Below are 17,322 nucleotides of genomic sequence, written 5' to 3'. Positions count from 1 at the left end.
ATGTTAAGAAATATGGGAGCTAGCAGAAGGGGGAATTCCTGTAGTAGAATTCTCAGTTATTCAAAGTCCCATAAGTGAAATATGGTTTTGATTTTTTTAAAAATATGTGCAAGTTAGGTGGCTTGGAGCTTTCCAAATATTATGAACGGCAACTTCCACGGTTGCTTCCCGTGATGGGAATGGAAATTTAAAATATGTGGAGAATGCCAAGCTGTTTACTAGAGTTCTGTATTATGCATGAGCTTTGCATGCAAAGTGTTCCAGATTCAGTTGTGGTATCTCCAATTGGAGCCAGGAAGGTCTCTTGTCTACAACCCTTAACAGTTATTGCTGGGTAGTGTATAAATCAGATTCTATCTAAGTAAGTGTTCCTCAAAGAGAGGTTGAAATTCAGGATATCTGGAGGGATTCAGCTGGAGAAAAGTGGTAGCAATTACAGTTTCTCCAACTTTTTTCCCTCTAGATATACTACCAGTGCAAACCCCAATACAACTAGAAGGTATCAGTTTGGGGAAGGTTGCTATGGATAACACTGAAAAAGAGAGCTTGACTTGTTAGCAGCCAACGTCTTATGTTCCCATGATTAACATTATATAGGTCTGAGTAGATTTGGCTCCAAACAGATTTGTATAACTTTTAAATGCAGTTCAGAAACCATACATGGCAGCCTATCAGACTTCAAAAAACTCACCATATCTGTCTGTCTGTCTGTCTGTCTGTCTGTCATCTATCTGATGCAAAAGCACCCTCTGAGTCGTTTGTTCTGGTGCAGAGAGCAAATTGACAGCCAGAACTCTCAAATCCCCCTTGGAAAAATCAATATTTTCTTAATCTTTGCAATAATAAATGACAATGATCTCCCAGCCAAAATATATGTATGCTTCCAGGCTTGTAATACCTGTTAAAGCCATTAATATATAAATTCCATTTCCTCCAGCTTCTCTGGAAAGAAACATGACAGCAAAGTGATGGGAAAAGAGAGAGGTGCTACTAATGGAGGGAATGATGTCTGGATTCCACGTAAAATTTTGCCCCGTTGCAAGTTACACTTAGTGGAAAAGGATAAATTGGAGCTGTGATCCTAATTTTGTTCCCATGAACAGAACACAGTGAGGTTTTCTGCCTCTTCTGTCTCTCTTTAGACCACATTCTACCACAAAAATCCATTTTTCTGTTTTGGAAACCCATGAAATGGTATTGGATAAAATGTGAGGAGCTACAGTATTATTACTGTATTGTTTTGCGTTCATTTACAAACTTTGAAATTTTGTAATTTAAAAGTATCTTTGACATGCTAAACTATGGAAATGTTTTGAATTTTGTTGAATATGGAAGTTGTTCCACAGTTGGATTGTATGGATTAGAATGTTGTTTTTCAGTTGTATTGCTTTCTTCAATGAAGATATGAAAATATTAAAATAATCTTAAATTTCAGACAATAGAGCAGTGTTTCTCAACCTTGGCAACTTTAAGGTGTGTGGACTTCAACTCCTAAAATTCCCATGCTGGCTGGGGAATTCTGGGAGTTGAAGTCCACATATCTTAAAGTTGCCTAGTCTGAAAAACACTGATATAGGTTATTTATAACTTTCCATCCCCTCACTGCAATCAGGGCCACAACTAGGGGGGGCAAGCGGGGCATGTGCCCAGGGCACCACACTGAGTGGACACCAAAATGAACACTGAGGGGGTGCCAAAATGAGCACTGGGGGTTGCCAAAATGAGCACTGGGGGGCGCCAAAATGGGCACGGAATCCATGTTTGCCCTGGGTGACACAGACCCTAGTTGTGGGCCTGACTGCAATAGAGTATCCATTTGCACATAACCCAGATGATCTCTGCTCTTTCAGTACCGAACCAAAAGCATTCCAGTTGTCAAAGCAAGCAAAGCACCATCTGAAAGTATTACTCGCCGAATTATAGTCTATGGTGTGCAGGATGAAAATGGATCCAACATCCAAAATTTTGCCTTAGATATCACACCATCACCAGAAGTGATTTATAAGTCAGAGCCAGGCACTAGTGAAGGCATGAATGTGCTGGGAATTGTAATATTCTCTGCTACCATGGGTAAGTTTTTAAAAAAAATCTTAAATCAGATAAATCAGTTAAATTGGATGTCAAATGAAGTTATTCCATGAAATGGACCAATGTGCTACCTGATGCCTTCCAGACAAGTTGCGCAACAACTTTATATTATTCCAGTTATTTATGCTTATTGGATTTTATGAATTGAAGTCTAGACGTCTAAAAGGTGCCACACTGAAGCAGGCTGATATAGAAAAATTGTTTTTTCTAGAATTCCTGATGTCCTAACTCACTAGCTTTCAAAACTTCCACTTGGAAAAACATATTTCACAATTCTCAATATAATTTAAGTACTGTAGCTATATTTCTAATTGTGTTAGAGTAATGTTAATCTTACAGAGCCCCATTTTTTTCCTTCCTTTTCCTAAGCTGGAGTTTTTGGTTTGGTTTCTTTAACTGTTTTTGCTTTTTTTGCTTCCCTCTGTAATTCCTAGAGTTTTTATGAGAAATTTAAATGAAAAGGAGCAAAGCATGTTTGTGGCTAGAACAGCCTTTCTCAACTTTCTGACCCTGGAGGATCCCTTGAAATATTTTCCAGGCCTTGGGGAGCCCCTGCATATTCAGGCTCTAATATAGGCCAGAAGTTACAAAGTTATTATATCTGTTTCATGTGTAGGCCTGTCTATATGCCTTAACGGTGTTCTTAATCTAAAAATAAAGATTTACCTCTTTAAACTGAAGTTGCCCGAATTTGAAATAATTTTTTAAATAAATTGTGATCTCCCAGGGAACCCCTAGTGACCTGTCGTGGAACCTGAGGATTCCACAGAACCCTGGTTGAGGAACCCTGGGCTAGAATATTGTTTTTGACAGTATCTGTGGCTAGGTCATGTATAGTTAACCCAATGGGTGAAAGTGTGTGCTGCTCAACAAGAATCATGGATACTTGCCTTCATTTGCTGGTATATCTTTTTCTAAGAATAAATCATACCTCTCTGCAAACAACAAGCCATTTGGTTCTTCAGCCAAAAGGGGAACTTGCATATCGAAATATCAGTTGGTTGGCTAATTCTTAATTTTATTGTTTGGAGACACTTATGAAGAACAAAAATATATAATTTAAATAGCAAAATGGGACTGCTTAAATAACACTCCTGAGTAACATGAAAAAATTGGGGACGTTGTCTTGGGATTGCCCCGTTGAAATGGGTGGGACCTGCACAAGGGCAACATCTATTGCAAAAGAAAGATATAGCTTTACCATGTTTGATAGGGGAGAAAGTGAGAGTCAGTATGGTGTAGTGGTTAAGGCATCAAGCTAGAAACTGGGAGGCCATGAGTTCTAGTCCTGCCTTAGGCACGAAGGCTGCTGGGTGACCTTGGGCCAGTCGCGCTCTCACAGCCCTAGGAAGCAGACAATGGTAAACCACTTTCAAAAAGGCTGCTGAGGAAACTGCAAGTTCTTGTCCAGGCAGTTGCCAGGAGTCAAGATTGGCTTGGAGACATGCATACCAAAAGGAAAGATAGCATACAGTCAGTAAGTTAATCATGATTCATTTCCACAGAACATGTTTGTTAGGGAGTACTTCCATTTAGTCCTACTCCACTAATTCTAAATTTTAGAGATTTTTTTTTAAATTTTAGAGTTCACATTAAAGGGGAGACCAGAGCTCCTTGCCTTTTGTATGATTTTCTAACACTGGGGGCAGCTGTGGATTTTATCAAGCACTTCTGTAATTCAAACACCATGGGTCTAACTTTTCTCTATTTTGCCATTTTTTGAATACTGACATGAAACCCTGAAACATCTTTCCCAGTTTGCTTTAAAGAGAATGGTATTGAATTGCCCTGGGAGAATCAGTCCAGCAGTTTTTAGAATGTCCTCTAGAGAGCAGCAGAACATTTGACTAGCTTAGCACAATTTATAGCCAGTTTGGATTGTCTCTGGTTTGAAAGATGTGAATTTTATTTAAAGCCTAGACTTAGCTGGAATGATCAAATGGAAGAGGACCACATCATCCAAAGAGGGACATCTCAAGGCATCCAGCAGTACATTAGAGCATTTGGAGCAAGCATGTAGCAGTTCCATCTGCAGAGGCATCACTTTAGCTTTTTCAGCTGAAGATGCGTTCTGAATCCAGACAGCTGCTCCACTTCTATGACAGGAAACTATAATAATCAATCAAAAATTCGTGTCCTTTGGCACTCCTAGCAAGATGCCTGAAGACTGTACAAAGGTTTTCAAGGGGACTTTTTAATTGAATAATTAGGCTTAACAGAGCTTTTTCTGACATTTACAGGTAGTCCTCATTTAGTGACCACAATTGGGACTGGCAACTCGGTCCTTAAAGTGGTCGTTAAGTGAAACCATCACTATGCTTATGATCTTTCTTCAGCTTTCCTTTGCTTTACAGACCTAAAGGTCATAAATGCAAGGATTGGTTGTCAAGTGACTTTTTCATCACTGTCGTTTCTGTGAACAGTCACTAAAGAAGGCAGTTACTAAATGAGAACTACCTGTATTTAATGGACAAAGTGGTTGAGGGTTCTTTTCAGACATAATTTTTAAGAAGCCTAGCATTTTAGCGGCAGCTTCATACTGTTGAAAGAATCTGTCTTCCTTTTTTGTTTGGTAGCCATGAGACTTTCTTTCCTAGTTCTGTTTAACACCTCCCCCTCCCCAAAGAAAACCCAGCCTCCCCTATAAAAACTGTGTGTTAAGAGCAACGCTGAGCTTATGCAGGAGGCCTTGTTAAGTACTTCTTGGAATTACCAGACAGTCGTGTCACATGGCCAGTCCAAGAGACAGCAGTGCACAAAGGAGAGAGCTGCTGTTAGCAGGCAGCGCTTTCAAATTGTTGTTTCAAAACCAGAAAGAGATCTTTTCAACCATCATGCTGGCTGGGGGATTATGAGAGTTGAAGTCCACAGATCTTAAAGTGGCCAAAGCTGAGAAACATGGGTTGTGAGAATATGGCAGAAAAAAACCTGTTGCCAGGGCATGTTTGTATCATGGTTTGGTGCAAGTGAGGAAGGGCCCACAGTATATTATAGAAGTTCAAATGAAGATAAATAAGATGAAACTAAGACATTTATATACTTGCAGGAATAATGCTGGGCAGGATGGGTGACAGTGGAGTTCCCTTGGTCAGTTTTTGCCAGTGTTTAAATGAATCAGTCATGAAGATAGTGGCTGTGGCTGTATGGTAAGTAAATGTCAGGGGAAATAAATATTAGCAAGTAAAAGTATGCGATCAGTGGTGAAATCGGGTTACATAAACTGAATGGTTGCTGAGTAATCAAGGGCTCTAAATAACATGTACAGGGTTGTGTGCATTCTGCTTTAAAGAAGAGTAAAAAAAATTAAGCTTTGCTTGCAGGATGTTTTCAGTCAGAAGTCAAATTCTGTGTGAATATTGTCCCGATGTTTGTCTTGCCCACTGCATGAGATTGTGGTGCCCTGGGGTTTTGCCTACACTAAAAGTAAAACCTTCAGCAAAGGATTGTTACCTTGTCGTGGTGCTGGAGCTTGAGCACCTCAGTGATGCCATGAGCTGAACCATGAAGGGCCACCCAAGACGGGAAGGTCATGACAGAGCGGTCAGACTAAATGCGATCCCTGGGGAAGGTAATGGCAACCCACCCCAGTATTCTTGTCGTGAAAACTCAATGGATCAGTACAACCAGAGATATGTCGGTATACCATCAGAAGATGAGACCCCCAGGTCAGAAGATGGTCAAAATGCTACTGGGGAGGAACAGAGGATGAGTTCAACTAGCCCCAGACGTGATGACGCAGCTAGCTCAAAGCCGAAAGGACGGCTAGCGGCCGACGGTGCTGGTGGTGAACAGCGAATCCGATGTTCTAAGGATCAACACACCATTGGAACCTGGAATGTAAGATCTATGAGCCAGGGCAAATTGGATGTGGTTATTGGTGAGATGTCAAGATTAAAGATAGACATTTTGGGTGTCAGTGAACTGAAATGGACTGGAATGGGCCACTTCACATCAAATGACCACCAGATCTACTACTGTGGACAAGAGGACCACAGAAGAAATGGAGTAGCCTTCATAATTAATAGTAAAGTGGCTAAAGCAGTGCTTGGATACAATCCAAAAAACAATAGAATGATCTCAATTTGAATTCAGGGCAAGCCAATTCAGTCTAACATCACAGTGATCCAAATATACGCCCCAACCACAGATGCTGAAGAAGCTGAAGTAGAGCTGTTCTGTGAGGATCTGCAGCACCTACTGGACAACACGCCTAAAAGAGATGTTATTTTCATCACAGGAGACTGGAATGCTAAGGTGGGCAGTCAAATGACACCTGGAACTATAGGTAAGCATGGCCTGGGAGAACAAAACAAAGCAGGACATAGGCTGATAGAATTTTGCCAAGACAACTCAAGTGTCTGCATAACAAACACTCCCTTCCAACAACCTAGGAGACGGCTTTATACATGGACTTCACCAGATGGACAACACCAAAATCAGATTGACTACATCCTTTGCAGCCAAAGGTGGCGGACATCTATACAGTTGGTAAAAACAAGACCTGGAGCTGACCGTAGTTCAGATCATGAACTTCTTATTGCACAATTTAGGATCAGACTAAAGAGATTAGGGAAGACCCACAGATCAGCTAGATATGAGCTCACTAATATGCCTAAGGAATATGCAGTGGAGGTGAAGAATCAATTTAAGGGACTGGACCTAGTAGATAGGGTCCCAGAAGAACTATGGACAGAAGTTCGCAACAAAATACATCCCAAAGAAAGAGAAAACCAAGGAGGCAAAATGGCTGTCTGCTGAGACACTAGAAGTAGCCCAAGAAAGAAGGAAAGCAAAAGGCAACAGTGATAGGGGGAGATATGCCCAATTAAATGCAAAATTCCAGAGGTTAGCCAGAAGAGATAAGGAATTATTTTTAAACAAGCTATGCACAGAAGTGGAAGAAGACAATAGAATAGGAAGGACAAGAGACCTCTTCCAGAAAAGTAGAAACATTGGAGGTAAATTCCAGGCAAAAATGGGTATGATCAAAAACAAAGATGGCAAGGACCTAACAGAAGAAGAAGAGATCAAGAAAAGGTGGCAAGAATATACAGAAGACCTGTACAGGAAGGATAACAATATTGGGGATAGCTTTGATGGTGTGGTCAGTGAGCTAGAGCCAGACATCCTGAAGAGTGAGGTTGAATGGGCCTTGAGAAGCATTGCTAATAACAAGGCAGCAGGAGACGATGGTATCCCAGCTGAACTGTTCAAAATCTTGCAAGATGATGCTGTCAAGGTAATGCATGCTATATGCCAGCAAATTTGGAAAACACAAGAATGGCCATCAGATTGGAAAAAATCAACTTATATCCCCATACCAAAAAAGGGAAACACTAAAGAATGTTCAAACTATCAAACAGTGGCACTCATTTCACATGCCAGTAAGGTAATGCTCAAGATCCTTCAAGGTAGACTTCAGCAATTCATGGAGCGAGAATTGCCAGATGTACAAGCTGGGTTTAGAAAAGGCAAAGGGACTAGGGACCAAATTGCCAATATCCACTGGATAATGGAAAAAGCCAGGGAGTTTCAGAAAAACATCTATTTCTGTTTGATTGACTATTCTAAAGCCTTTGACTGTGTGGACCATAACAAATTGTGGCAAGTTCTTAGCGGTATGGGGATACCAAGTCATCTTGTATGCCTCCTGAAGAATCTGTATAACGACCAAGTAGCAACAGTAAGAACAGACCACGGAACAACGGACTGGTTTAAGATTGGGAAAGGAGTACGGCAGGGCTGTATACTCTCACCTTACCTATTCAACTTGTACGCAGAACACATCATGCGACAAGCTGGGCTTGAGGAATCCAAGGCTGGAGTTAAAATCGCTGGAAGAAACATTAACAATCTCAGATATGCAGATGATACCACTTTGATGGCTGAAAGTGAAGAGGAACTGAGGAGCCTTATGATGAAGGTGAAAGAAGAAAGTGCAAAAGCTGGCTTGCAGCTAAACCTCAAAAAAACCAAGATTATGGCAACCAGCTTGATTGATAACTGGCAAATAGAGGGAGAAAATGTAGAAGCAGTGAAAGACTTTGTATTTCTAGGTGTGAAGATTACTGCAGATGCTGACTGCAGTCAGGAACTCAGAAGACTCTTAATCCTTGGGAGAAGAGCAAAGACAAATCTCGATAAAATAGTTAAGAGCAGAAACATCACACTGACAACCAAGGTCCGCATAGTTAAAGCAATGGTGTTCCCCATAGTAACATAGGGCTGTGAGAGCTGGACCATAAGGAAGGCTGAGAGAAGGAAGATCGATGCTTTTGAACTGTGGTGTTGGAGGAAAATTCTGAGAGTGCCTTGGACTGCAAGAAGATCAAACCAGTCCATACTCCAGGAAATAAAGCCAGACTGCTCACTTGAGGGAATGATATTAAAGGCAAAACTGAAATACTTTGGCCGCATAATGAGAAGACAGGACACCCTGGAGAAGATGCCGATGCTAGGGAGAGTGGAAGGCAAAAGGAAGAGGGGCCGACCAAGGGCAAGATGGATGGATGATATTCTAGAGGTGACGGACTCATCCCTGGGGGAGCTGGGGGTGTTGACGACCGACAGGAAGCTCTGGCGTGGGCTGGTCCATGAAGTCACGAAGAGTTGGAAGCAACTAAACGAATAAACAACAACAAAAGTAAAACTCTGCACATATGGAAGAAATAGAAATTAGGGTTCCTCAGCACACTGTTTCAAAATTTATTCTATTATTTCTTATTAATCAAGCTACAAGTGATTAGTCCCTACCACAGGGACATATATCTATACCACTTCTGCCAAAAGGGAGATTCACATGTACAGCTGGATAGGCCAAAGTACTTTGCTGGGTAAGACTTATTTTGTCCTGCAATAATATACCAAGGATACATTTATTTATTTATTGCATTTCTATTTGTTTCATTTAGGAAGTCAAGGTAACCTATATGGGGATTTCTCTGTATTTTATCGCCATAATAACAGTCCTGTAGGGAAGATTGGGCTGAGAGAGTAGAACTGGGTAAAGTCCTTCAGCAAATATTTGCTCTGGTGGGGACCTGAGCCTAGGTTCCTGGAGTCCAGTTGCAATACTTTCACCAAAATATCACACTTTCCCACATTTCCATTTGTTTTTTTCCCCCTTCTTTGTTTATGCGGATGTATTCTTTTCTCTATTCTCCTTTAGGTATTTTCCATTTGGAATAGTATTCCTTATTGCTGGTAAGATCTTGGAAATGGATGATCCATCAGCCATTGGGAAGAAACTAGGATTTTATGCTATTACTGTAGTTTGTGGACTAGTCGTTCATGGACTCTTTATTCTGCCAATGATGTATTTCTTCATCACCAAGAAGAATCCTGTTGTCTTTATCAGAGGGATTCTTCAAGCACTGCTTATTGCCTTGGCCACATCATCCAGGTACTTGATGCAGTGAGTGAAGTTCTGGAGCAATACTTCCTTAATTTTTAAGAAAAAAGATGTTTCCCTCAAATCATGTTTCAGTTCTGGTGATATCATGGACACATCCATGTAATTTTCTTAGCACTAATATGGCAGTAGTTTGCCACTGAATTGTTTCAATGGGTTGTTTCAATTCCCAGTCTAGTCGATGGTCCTGCAATTTCCTGGCAGTTATCCATCCCTCCTGTATCCTGGTCCAACACTTCTTATCTTTTTCATGATTAGCAAAAGTCGGGTAAGCACTGCCAGTTGCTGTGACAACTTTTAAACATCCATCATCACTGGAATCTTGCAATCCTGTTTTTAATTCTGTTTTCAGTCCTTCCAATTTCTGTCCCTTAGACCCTCATGCTGCAGAGGTTTCTAATCCTCAGCTCCTAAATTCTAATGTTTCCACCCTATGATTCTAAATTCCAACCATACTGTATGGTTATTTGGTAAAATGTGAGATATGATATAGACTGTGATAAAGAATCCAGTTGGCCCAGGAAAATTTGGTGAGCAGATGTGTCTCTGCAAAACTACTTCAGGAAAGGGAGAGAAATGCTACTAAATACCACATAACCCTAATATTCGGCAGTATTCCAAATTCCATCATCTGCTGTTCGACAGTAATTTATGGGCTAAGTGCTTTCTGGTTAAAGTCATTTGTACCTATTCTGTCTGGATTCTGCTTTTTCAGACTTAAGAGTTGTAGTCCGTGCCACCCAGAGACATACCTCAATTATTCTGAGAGGATCAACCACACTACATATGTGCTTAATCCTAGCACATGAGACTTCAGAAGGACTGACTCCACTAGTCCATTACCTAGTTCCATTTCACTCTGGGTTGCAGATCAAGTTAGCTGCCTTGATGATCTTTTGGGGAAACTGCATTGGGAGAAAGCTGTACAAATTTAAGCCCTTCCTCTTTTTGGCTCTCTTAATGCATTGGTATGCAAATTTTAATGAGCCAAGGATACCATCGTCCAGCTGAACACAATTTCAGGTGCTGTATTGCAGTCAGGGGAGGCGGCCACTTAAATTGTGAGAAATGGATGAGGAATGAAAATCAAAGTGAACCTATTACTTTTTATTATTAAAATGTAATTGGTTAAAATCTTCCTTACAGTACATTTATAATTATTCCCATTCCCTCACATTTTATTTGACTCCCAGGTTTAAAAATAAATTAAAAAGCATGTGAAAAAAAGCAAAAGATCCAAAACACATTATGTTATATACTTATACACACATAATTTTCATGTATTGGGAAAAAGCAACAGAACAAAACAGAGAGGCAAGATCAATGTTGGGGGAATACTTTGTTGGTGACAAGAAACTCTGGGAAATAGGAGACATTCCCAACACTCTGGTGGACCACAGCTTGTGCACCTCTTCCCCTTAAATAATATAACTCATTTATTGCATAGCTTTATTATTATCAGCCAAGGCACTGAATGCATCAGGACATTTATGTATTAGTTTGTACCCAATAACATTTCAGGAACATCAGAGCAAATAATTTTGCCTTAAATATCTTACTAAAGCAAATTTCTAAACCACATTGTTCTGCTAACTTCAGTCTATACTACTCTGTATTTTTCTTGCAGTTCAGCCACTTTGCCTATAACCTTCAAGTGCTTATTAGAGAATAACCATGTGGACCGAAGGATTGCTAGATTTGTGCTCCCAGTGGGGGCTACAATCAACATGGATGGAACAGCTCTATATGAAGCAGTAGCGGCTATTTTCATTGCCCAAGTAAACAATTATGAGTTGGATTTTGGACAGATCATCACCATAAGGTAAAATGGGAGGGGATGGGGTCCCTGATTCCACAGGCTTCACATTATAAATATAGGATATTTTTTTCCTGATCAAATAACGAGGATATTGCTGTCATCCAAATAGTTTAGTTCAGTGTTTCTCGGCCTTGGCAACTTTAAGATGTGTGGACTTCTACTCCCAGAATTCCCCAGCCAGCCAATACCTTAAAGTTGCAAGGTTGAGAAACACTGGTTTACTTCATCAAACACACTGAAAAAGAGGGAATGAGGAATTTGATCAGAGAATTACAGCAGCATTTTAATCCTCTATTACTTTATGAAAAAGTAGTCCCGCTGATTTCACAGAAACTGAGAATTTTTGTTTTGCAGATTCTTCCTCTGCTCCCTTGGACAATAAATGGTTGTCATCAGGCTTGGTACTTCTTGTGTTTATGAGCAAGAGCAATTGTTTGTGTGGCATACATTGAACAATCCCAAGTACCAAGGATGGGAATCAGCCACAGGATATCCCAGATTTTGTTGAAATGCTTTGTAAAATAGCCGAAGACCAAAGATGCTGAAGGAGGACAAAATTATTGTTGTCCTTGGGGAGAAAACTGGGGAAATCTGTGAGAAGAGGCTCAAAACAATGCATTTAAAAAGGGCCCATCTTGCATATTTAGCATTGAGGTCTTTTTCAATAAAACCTGTCAGCAATTTCATCGAGCCAAATGTTGGTGGTAGAAAAGTGAGATGTTGCTGTCTCACAGTCAATCTCTCTGTTAATATTGTGATGCTTCAGTAGGTTTTGTATTCCTGATTCCATATACCCTTGTAACTCTTTGTTGAGCCCACAGAAGAGTTATTTTTAACCAGCAAGCATAAACCTATGATGTTTAAGATTTTCCATCTACACTGTGAATGTATATTCTACATTTTATCAGTATTATTTCACAGAACTGTTGCCTATTATCTGCTGTGCTGGACCCTGCCATGAGACACTGAAGCCCAGGATGTTGCTTTTCCTGAAACTAAGCTTCCTAAAATATAATATTTTATTGCAGCAAACTGTGTCAGGCATGATTGTCATGAAAACTGTTAATAAAATGGGCTTCATAGTTCGGAAGAAGGACTATAGGGAAAAAAAAGTCTAGTGGGAAAATAAACAATCCTGTACTTGCTATGATATTTCACTGAAATGGTATGCAATTTCTGAGTTGCATTTAGGCGAAGCTTGTATCTCAACAGTGCAACTCTGCTTTTGTCCTGCAGATGCCTATGTTTCCAGTTTATCTTTGTAAAACGAAAAGCCTTGAGATTCAGATGAGCCTATAACCCCCAACTTCTGACTTAGAAGCTCTTTCCTATAATCCAAGATCAGTGTAGCTGCTTCACAGATGCTTCACAGAATTATCAATACCTAAGGAGCCATTTAGGTCACTGACACCAATGGCCTACTCAGTGCAGGAACTCAAACCAAAGCATCCCCAACAGATGGTGGTCTGGCTTTTCCCCTTCACGTGCCTTCTCTCATAATTAGTTCTAGCTGGTCTTCCCATTAGGAAGCTTTTCATAGTGTTCAGTTTGAATCTGTGTTCCTGTAATTTGACCATTATTCCATATTCTGCTGTCTGGGATGACAGAGAACAGGTCTTGGTCTTGGGCATTTCTACATGGCATTTTTTCTGATCTATTTTGAAGCTGGCTATGCAATCAGCTTTACCACTGCAGACCTGAAATGCAGAGAGAGGCAGAGAATCCAATGAGCCGATTTGTACTCTCCATCCAGTTAGCCAGTAGCAGACAGCAAAAACAGTTAAATCAATACACTGCCCAAGCTGCTGCAGGTTCTGAAACAACAAAATCCCCTCACTCACCACACCATGCAAAAAGGAAATAAAAATAATGTGCTAACCATATCCTCCACCTGCATTTCCAGAATCTATTGTGTACATTTGACCATTTGCAAATGAGTCTAAGCAGTCACTATAAAGGGGGAGCTGGGAAACCACCAAGCCACCTTTCCTCTGTTGTATTTAAAGGCCTGTTGCTAGCCATGATGGTGAAGGGAAATCATATCAGCAACCAGGCATTTTTCCCAATAGCTGAAACCATGGCTGCATGCTGCTGTGGGGCCTGGAATGGAGGAGAGGAGGAGATGCATGCTAAATCATGTCTACAGATCAGTGTCATAATAAGACACTGAAGATTGCTCATGGGGGATAGAAAGCAGTTCCTGAAGAAAATAAATTCCTTCCCTCTCATTCCACCTCACACAAAGGGAAATAAAGGAAATTTCTAACATTCACCCCAGTCACAAGGCACATACCCAAAATACCTACTCAGTGCGTCATCTGCACTCTGACTGGGAAAGTAGACAGAGGTCTCTGGTTGCATCTGCAAGTGGAATCAGCAGAGTGGTGCACTTTTTTTCTGATTGTATGTAAAACAACTGTGGTTGGTTGCTGGGTGAGAGGACCTGTGAAGCCACTTTTCCTTAACCTGTAAACAGAAAGCTACAACAGTTGAAAATTACTTCAAGCAAGAGTTACTCCCAGTGGGAAACATTTCATCCTGAAGCTCTGCTGCATTTCCCCATCGCAAATGGAAAGACTGTTTTTATCGATCATTTGGGTACACTAACATTGAGCTACAAATTAATTGGCTTCAGTGTGTGGGAACACAAAAATCCAAAACTGATTCTGGAACTGTACAAGAAGTGCATATAAATGATTCCTTTCTTTTATGTAGCACTCCTTCATGTAAATAAAACATGCTTCTCCAGCTGAAGGAGAAAGTTGTCAGCAAGACTGAGAAGGAATTTCCTGGAAAGACATTTTTGGAAGAGTTGTTTTCTCAACAGATGTCAGAGTAATTAAAGTACCCCATTACTACAACTGCATTACTTTTTAAAGATCTGCTGTTTTCTTTTGGAAAACATTATCCACAACTTCGCTTTGGTTGGTTAAATGTTAGTGGACACCTAAAGTGGTACTGCTTTATTCATCCTTATACTTATTTTACCAAAGGCTTTCAAGAATGCCACCTTATTCATTCCCTTGGACTTCTATACATACGTGGATATTTTAACATAATAATTCAATTCCTCTTCCCCTTCTGCCGCATCTGTTCCTTTTGAATAACTTGTATTTTTCAATTACTATATTCCAGCTCTGAAAATCATCCCACCAAGTCTCAGTTAAAACTATAAAACATATTTGGCTTCCTATATTGGGACCCCAAACTCATCTTGTTTATTTTCCATTATCTGAGTATTAATATATAAATAAGGAAGGACGTGAACTTTACAAATCAATTTTCTTCCTGATTTTTCATTGAACAATTTGAGAGGTGACAGAGTAATTAAAGAAACTCTGTACGTGTTTCACAACATATTCTTCCTTTTCTTATTATCCAGCATCTTGTTTATTCAGCATCTACCAGCACTGAATCCAGTATTCATGACTGATTTTGGGCCAGTGAAGCCTTTCATCATATTAGACTCCTTACATTTGAGAAGCTTTCAGAGGCTGAGGTCCCCAACTATGGAATGTATAATTTAAACAATCATTTTTCTTCTGTAAATATTTGTTTAGCTTTCTTTTTTTGTAAATGCAAAAAAAAAAAAAGAGGAAAAGAACAGATCCATCTGGAGAATATTTGCTATACTGCTTAGCAGAGAACATCAAGCAGTTGGGATCTGTGCAAATTTGACAGGTTTCCATAAAACAGTATTATCAGATCAAAACAACAAAAACTCTCTTACAAAATGTTGAAATAGCTTATTGCATTGTTGCTAGATCAGACATATTGTTACTCTATCCCAATTCAGTCTATTCAGCTTTATATTAATCCATACTTATGTAGCTATGGTTTCAATTCTGCCCCATGCTGGGATTTACTGTTAAGGGCAGGGAGATTCCTGCTACTAGATGAAGTGCAGTGATTGCCTTGTTCTTTACTGAATGGCACATTAAAGAAGGCTTGCATTATATATGATGCACAGATCAAATACAGCTGAATGCTATACAGTCTAACAGCTTTGGTACAGTAAGTCACAATACATAGCTGGTGGCTCAATCACATAAAAGCTGATAAGGATTTAGTGAAAGATCAAGACTCAATTCTATCTCTGCAACAGCCTTCAAAACAGTATATTTTGGACATAATTTCATTCTTTCTAATAAAGTTAATTGAATTATTTTATATATAATATCTTTAAAGACTGCTGGATCTCAAAGATTTAAGAGAATTGTAATCGTACAGGAGCCTGCAATCCAATCCAATGTTAAGTAACTAAAGCCCATTTATTTTAGTGGATTTAGGAGTGCTTAATTCTGCAGATTATGGTCCATGAATCCGGTTGTTTCTCATGCCATCTACAGAGACCTATTTTTTGAACTGATTGCCACCACTAGCAGACAATTACCAGCTTGGGGCATGTGCAACCTGATAATTTAACCATTTCCATAAATTTCCAGCAAACCTTCAAAAAGTTCAATTTAGGTAGTCAAACTATTGTGCAGGTTCACTTAAAATGGATAAATAGCAGTCATAGTTAAGCGTGGAGAGTCTTGGGAGGGGAAACATATGTGAAAGTATGTGTGTTCATAACACCACTCCCTTCTTATAATGATTTGAATTTGAAGAGCAAAAGATAAAATTATGGTTACTATAAAATTATAGTCCATTAGTTCTTCTATTTGAGGTGGTGTTCCTCTATCCGCTATGACACTGCTATCTGCATTTGGGAAAAGTTCCCACTGATGCCAGATAAAAATTCCCTTGAAAGACAAGTACTAGGCTGAGAAACAGAGATGGTGGCAGGGTAGAAAGAGTAAACTTCGCTTCAGCTTCCTGGTCCCAAGATTCCTCAGGCTGCTCTACAAAATATTCATGTGAACTGCTGTGATGAAGTTAAGGACACATCTACTTTACCCTAACCTTACAGCTGGTGGCAGATACCTTTACATTTCTGCCTGTGAAATTTCAGTATTGTTGCTTTTCCATTCATTTTATTTCCCATGATCCCAATCAATGAAGAAGGATCCCTAGCCCAGCACTACTAGTGAGAATTTGGCTTCAGGCAGCAGTTGGTCTTACTCACATTGGACATTCCTGTTCACATCAAAAGCTTTATCTACCTTGTTCAGGGACATGCTGTGCAACTGAATTCAGGGTGAAGCATATTTGATTCTTATGCCAAATACTTTGCATTAATAATCAGTTATGTTAGAACCAGATTTGGATGATCATCTTCATTATTATCTTTCTGCTTGTTTATAAAAGTATTACAGCAACGGCTGCCAGCATAGGGGCTGCTGGAATCCCACAAGCTGGCCTTGTGACCATGGTAATTGTTTTGACGTCAGTGGGGCTGCCTACAGATGACATCACTCTAATAATTGCAGTTGATTGGGCTCTGTAAGTAACACAAAAGGTTTTCTTTTCTTTGCATGTTTCTAATTAGATGTGTGAGGATTGGATGGTTCAGTTTACGGGGAGATACCACTCACTTTGATGTCAACAATGAATGAGTACATGGTCATGACAAGGGATGGCACAGCTCAGTTTTTCATCTGTAAAATGGATACATGTAAATATAAGAATTACTCTTCCAGAATCAAACCAAAGCAGTCTAGTTCAAAGCATTGTCTCCAACCATGATCAACTAGATATAACTAAATTATTATGAAAAGGAGCAGTAATGAAATCATCCTTTAAGTGTTTTCAGCATCTGAGCTGTTTGAATGTCTATTCAACCTTGGCAGAATTGTTGGGATGGGAAGTATAGAATAAAAAGCAGAGTTCAGTACTGTTTTTTGTTTACCTCACTCATAAATGAGCATTAGCCTGCAGTTTAAGGCATGGATTACTGCTATCGTCAAAACCAACAGCCAAATCCAAAACACAAATGACTCCAAAATCTACCATGTTCATGTTTTAAAACAGAGTAGGGGTATTTTCTTGAAGACTCAGAGAAGCAGAGAAAAGAAGGCTGTTGAACCAGGGTCCAACCACCACCACTTGTCCATTCCTT

The 17,322-nt window shown here is 39.8% G+C and overlaps 1 protein-coding gene across 3 annotated transcripts in view; it reads left to right on the top strand.

Moving 5' to 3' along the window:
• SLC1A7 (solute carrier family 1 member 7) overlaps positions 1-17,322 on the top strand; it is a 45,587-nt gene that overhangs the window by 19,792 nt on the left and 8,473 nt on the right. For 2 of the 3 annotated variants that reach the window (XM_063297968.1, XM_063297966.1), the window contains 5 exons: positions 1,851-2,070; positions 5,135-5,234; positions 9,257-9,490; positions 11,127-11,321; positions 16,572-16,706. In XM_063297968.1, coding sequence (XP_063154038.1) covers positions 1,851-2,070; positions 5,135-5,234; positions 9,257-9,490; positions 11,127-11,321; positions 16,572-16,706 — 884 coding nt within the window. The remainder of the gene's footprint in view (positions 1-1,850; positions 2,071-5,134; positions 5,235-9,256; positions 9,491-11,126; positions 11,322-16,571; positions 16,707-17,322) is intronic. The other variant, XM_063297967.1, reaches the window with a different exon arrangement.

This window comes from Candoia aspera, chromosome 3 (assembly GCF_035149785.1).
Source record: "Candoia aspera isolate rCanAsp1 chromosome 3, rCanAsp1.hap2, whole genome shotgun sequence".
NCBI classification, from domain to species: domain Eukaryota; kingdom Metazoa; phylum Chordata; class Lepidosauria; order Squamata; family Boidae; genus Candoia; species Candoia aspera.
This window is presented reverse-complemented; position numbering and strand designations above follow the sequence as displayed.